This window comes from Mercenaria mercenaria, chromosome 6 (genome assembly GCF_021730395.1).
Source record: "Mercenaria mercenaria strain notata chromosome 6, MADL_Memer_1, whole genome shotgun sequence".
NCBI lineage: Eukaryota > Metazoa > Mollusca > Bivalvia > Venerida > Veneridae > Mercenaria > Mercenaria mercenaria.
In genome coordinates, this window is record NC_069366.1 from 20901070 (window position 1) to 20907069 (window position 6000).

Below are 6000 nucleotides of genomic sequence, written 5' to 3' on the forward strand. Positions count from 1 at the left end.
CAATGTGTTAACAATCTTTCTCAGATTATGTGTTTGTCCTTGTTCAAGTAAATATCCTATGACAATATTCTTCCTTTATGGAGTTGATGACTCTTAGTGCCACTCCAGTAAGTATCTAAGGTAACGGCTGACAACCGACCGTCTATAAGCTAGCTTGATTGCTTCCTAAATGAAAAAATTCTACAACCCAATGGCGGTTTCAATCCATAAAGCAAGTGATTCAAAAACAGAGCAGAGGCTACTACATGATGTATCAAGGCTTTACTACCGTTAGCGTTAGTATATGATAAATTAATATTAGTATTGAAATAATATTCAGTGAGTAACAAGTGCTTATGGTCTTTATGTACTCATTCTTTCATGAAATGCAGTTAAAATAAATACATCTATAAAAAAACCTTTGTAATGTTGTATCCTAAAGAAGAGAAAGGTTAATACTATATGCCTCCGACATGTAAGGTGTTAATACAAACTGTTTTAGAGACGAACGAAGTTTTTTAAAAAAAATACAGGAAATGGACTGAAAATTGAAAATTATATATGAAAATGAAGGTTCTTCACTCTGGCATACCATCCAAGCAAGTATCATAGTATTGATTCTTCTTCAAATCTGATACATAACTCTTTCTTTTCTAGACAATCTTGGATATTCTGAAGTTAGACATTGAAGGCTACGAGTGGAAGGCGATCCCAAACATGATTTCTTCTGGAGACTTTTCATTTGTCAGGCAACTTGTTATAGAAGTTCACTTTGGAAATGTGAAGACAGGTATGGGGAAAGATGGATACATGAAGGTCAAGTCCGAATACTGGGGAAACGTAACACCATCTGAACAACTCGAAGTACTTAAACAGCTTCAGTATAACGGTTTTCGAGTGTTTTCCTTTCAAAGAAATCCACGTACAAAAATAAGAGTTCCTGAATCTCATCACCAAAGTATATTTACATGCAATATCATTTCATTGATCAATATAAATTTTAAATTAAGTTAAAAGAATAAATATCAGAACATTTTCAACGATTTATGTTTTTTCCAACCCATGACTTTTGTTGTATAACATTTAAGAGACTATCTGGATGAGTTTCAAGTTCAGCATGACATTAAGCTTAATATATTCTCTCAATTCTGTGCTTTCATTGTTCCTTTAACAATCTTGATGTGCATTAAATGCTTATCTTTTTGGTAAGCGCTTATATTGATTTCACGAGTTCATCATTTAAATCAATAAACTCACATTTGTTTGAATTTTTTATCATATGAATTTTGTTCGAGAAAGCTGCTTTCCTAAATGTAAATCACTATGCATGTAAATGTCACTAAGAGTGTGAAGGTGGATTATTATAGATTTTCAAGGATTTTCAGTTGGTATTTGACTGAACAGTGTTCCAACATCAGGTAATTACTTTGCCATTGTAATATTGCCTGTGTGTAAAATTGTTATCGAGAGTGTCATATAGGATGTAGGCTGATAGGAGTAGGCAAAATGTGCTTGTGTTAGTTACACAAAGTAACTAGAGTCATGTCATTCTATTTTGATTAAAGACCAGTTATATCATATTTTTATTTATTTATTTATTTATTTATTTTTTCACTTTCTGTGTTCCGAAACGGATTTTCTTATTGATTTTGTTAATTGGAATCCAAGTGTCAGAAATTAAAAACTTGTAGAATAAATCTTTACCAGCATAATCACTAGGTTTTTGGATTTCATAGAGTAACAATTCATTTTTTATACCGTAGATAAATAGAAAAATGGTTTCAAATATCTATTCCGCATTAAGGTGTTAACAATTGCAGCTGGGCAGGCTTTCTTTAAAGTTGATGAGGATAGGATGGAAACTTTTTAATCTGAACACATATCAATATGCTGAATGATTTTTAAGGTATTGGTATTTTGTATAATATCTGTGATTCATAATGTCAAACATGCAATTAATACTTTATATAGACACGTTTTAGTTGATTAAGTACTACAGACATGTTGAAAAGAAATCGTATTGTATAACAATAGGAACTGGAAAGAGCTTGGTTCGTGTTCTAAGACTTTGACAGTAAAATACTAAGGCGTCTTAGACTTTAAAATGCTAAAGCTTTGTAAAACCGTTGCATCTTTTCATAATGTTTTTCATGTACAAAGCCCCAGTTTACAGTAAAATATCTGCAGTTTCAACGATGATGAGTAAAGATTTTGGTAATGAATTATAAATCTTGTGTGCAAATCTAAGTTCGAATTATCAGGAAAATCGAGGATTATTACATAAGATAATGAAATAGTTGAACTTTATGCTCACGCTTTCATAAGAAGAAGTACTTTATGTTTCATAACCAAACTGTGAGCTGTTAGTATAGATGGGTGATACAACATCCCCATTTTACTGTTAACACTCTATATGACTCAAGTATTTGTCTTTTCGATCCAATGTTAATGAAACTTGTTCAGAATGTTTTGCTTCAATAAATCTTGTGGAGATTTGATACTGTGCTATCTTGGGTAAAGAAATAGGCCACTAGGTCAAATCATGAACAAAGCCTGTTAACAGTTTTCACGATTTAGGGACTATATCTTTTATCTGCTCACGATAACTAATGAATGTTAAAATGGATTTCACTCTCTTCCGCAACCATTAGTCCAGAATTGCCAAATTTTCAAAAAGTTTGTTCATTTTCATTAAAATCGTCATTCACTTATTAATCTCCAAATATTGTTGTTAAAGTTTTCGTTGCTCCGCAAGACCATTAAACAGTCAGTAACTTCGGAAAACTGGAGAAACCGGGCAGGTTATTATATAGGATTCGCATTAGCACGGCAACAGACTGCTACGTTAGTCTAGCGGTAGAACGCAAGCTCGTAGTGCAGGAGGTCGTGGGTTCGATCCCTGGCCGCTTCATACCAAAGACGTAAAAATGTACTAGTGCCTTCCTTGCTTGGCGCTCAGCATTAAGGGGATAGTGCTAAAATGTCAGTCCGGTGTATATATAATGTGACTGGGTGGGTTATAATTTCACGTGTCTACGGCGTGATATTTTATTGAGGCAGCACTTTAAAGTTAGGCATTGCGCTCCCTGCTATAAGTAGACACCGTCTTCAGCGCGACCTGTGAGATCCGATCTGGCAAACATCCACTCGAGCCGAATATAGGATCTCAGATTGCGCTACTATTATAATAATGCTATTTTATGACCAATATCGCAAATGACAACTTTTTAAATATCTGACTAAAATTTTTGACACGCCACAAAAATCCATAAAATTACTTATCACCACCATAAACGTTAAAATCAATTTGCTGCAAATTTATTACACTTAATATATAGAAAGAAATTTTGCGAAGGCATGGTGTTTGATAATTATAAGAATAAATTGGGAAAGCTAGCTGACCAGACCAACATTGAAATTGGGGGATTATGTTAAGAGACAGACAATTACTTTAAAATCATATTACCTGGTAAACAATATTCAGCATTTGCTATGTCCAAATGTGGAGTAGACCTTATGATTGAAAGTAGAAGATATATTAACATTCTAGTTGATCAGCGTACATGTTCATCTGTACACACTTATTTTCAAACATCTTTGGAAGTTGATGAAACTTCGCCTGGATGCTCATTCGATGATCTTCTCCGAAAAATGTTAAACGGTTCCACCAAGGGGCCGCCAGAGCTCAAATAGAAAAACTCAAAACGGCATCCCCTACTTAATCGCTGTTCCGATGTTGAAATAATTTCACACAAAGAGTCCTTTTATCAAAGTTGTCGAAGAAAACATGACCGTCAGGGGCTTGGTCACTTTTCCCTGTCTAAATATTGTCAGAAATTAACAAGGAAATGGTAAAACCGAATGATGCTCCCCGATGCATGTGCTTGCCGCAATATGCGGAATAACGTATGAGAAACAAAAAATGGAGATAATAAAAACTTAAGAAGAAAATTGAAAAAAAAGGAGATAATTAAAATAACTAGATAAAGTAGAGTTTATGGTTCTTTGACACTGCACTTTCCGGCAATGGACTCTATCATTTTTTTAAGTTTCAATGTACGAAGGCTGTTCAAATTATCCTGATTTGTAAGATACTGTTACCGCAAGTGACCACTCTTCCCTGAACGTCGGTAGTGGAAATTTTGAAAATCGTTTTGCATGCAATAGCTGGCTCGATTTAAAATAGTTTCACACAAATGATCCCTGTTTGACCCTCTACCAAGATTTTCTTTTTTTCCGATTTGTTCATTCGTCAATACACAGGGCCACAAATGTGCAAGGTTATTTTTCATTACTTGTAAAAAAAAGTCTCCTATTTAGCAATTATAGGCCCGATTTAAAAATAATCACACAAAAATGTTTCTTTGGTAACCATAAAGGGAAGTTTTTCAAATTACTCCATAACGTCAAAACACATGGTTGTCATGGGTCTGGTCGCTGTTTACTATACAAATGATGTATGTTTGCAGAGGACAGACATTTCAAAAATCTCCTTGTTTTATATGTCTTTTTGTTTCCAATGTCATCATTCCCAAAAACTTTTACCCCCCCCACCCCACCACCACCACCTACCCCCCCATCAATACACACAAATACACAAACGCCCGTATTTATTTAGTAGAAACGTTTAAATTATTCATGTCAGAAAACACTGGCACAATTTCTAAATAATTTCACAGATAATTTCCTCGTATAACCATGTACCAAAATTATTCTAGCAAGCCGTGCAACTCAGGTGAACGATGAAGTGCCATCATAGCTCTCTTTTATATTTTTATACTGTAATCTAACACATGTTCTGTCAATGCTAAACACAGATAAAATTTTTACCAATATACGTTGTTAGCAACTCGTAATAAAATATTTGCTTCTTTATCATTGAACATCGCACAACGTGTGATATGTCGTTATATATAAATATAATCAGTTGTAAATATAATTTCTTAACTTTTAAAAAATCATTATTGAAAATTACAACAATTTGTACAAAATATCAGCAATACAGCCTAATATCCATTCAAAAATCATTTTATCACTTTTCAACCTTTAAAAATTGAAAGTAACGCTTACAGTTCTAAAAGCTTCTTCATTGACTTAAGGAGGTAGGTTACCTTATTACCAGGGTAAATTCAAATCAGTTGAACCGCAGCAATTTTTTGTATTTCGTGTAATATGATGTTTTTACTGCTACAATCTCAATTTCATTTATCTTTGTCCCTTCTAGTTCAATTTTTATCCAGGTTTGAAGAACATGACCCTCCACAGGTATTTTATATTGAAAGAAGAAGGAAAATACGGATATTTAACACTTTTCATTTATTTATTTATTTATTGTATTTTAGTTTCATTGATATCCGTAGAAGTCTGCATCATTGATAATTTTACTAGTATGCGCGTTAGCTTTCTAATAAGCCTAAAATGTATATGTCGCGGTGCTCGTGTTTCCATGGTAAAGCATTTTCTCTCATTTTTAAACAACTATGTATAAAAACGGGGTTTTCGACGGCTTCCGTGCCGTTCTGTTAAGGACCAACATGGAATATTTGGGTAATATTATTAGCAAAATACCAAGCACTTTACATGGTACCCTATTTTTCTTAAAGTTTAAAATAACCATGGCAACAGAGATGTTTAAAATAGCTTATATCTTGCTTTTTGTCGTAATTTCTTATAAAAATATTGAATAAAATTATCTTTCTTGTTAATGTAGCTTTAAAACATATTATTTCTAACGTAAGTTACATTTTCGTGTCATTTGCATTTATTCAAACAAAATTCACAGCTTAAAATACTTACAGCAGTACCCTTCGTCTGGCATTTATCATGGAAAAGTCGTTCGGCATGCTGCTATTATTCTCATGGATATTGTTGAAATGAAAATAAAAAGCCGAAGCTGTGTTTCTTAATTAGACCAGTGTCAACGCTTTTGAATTTTACATTTAGATAAATAGGTCACGGGCTCCGTTTTCATGGTAATATCAATTCAATTCAAGAAACCACAATTTTCTACTGTAATTTGAA

The 6000-nt window shown here is 33.4% G+C and overlaps 1 protein-coding gene across 2 annotated transcripts in view; it reads left to right on the forward strand.

Moving 5' to 3' along the window:
- LOC123549463 (probable methyltransferase-like protein 24) overlaps positions 1-1559 on the forward strand; it is a 34783-nt gene extending 33224 nt beyond the window's left edge. For both annotated transcript variants that reach the window (XM_053545346.1, XM_053545347.1), the window contains exon 6: positions 637-1559. In XM_053545346.1, the coding sequence (XP_053401321.1) occupies positions 637-993 (357 nt within the window). In that variant the 3' untranslated portion in view covers positions 994-1559. The remainder of the gene's footprint in view (positions 1-636) is intronic.
- The last annotated feature ends 4441 nt before the right edge of the window (positions 1560-6000 follow it).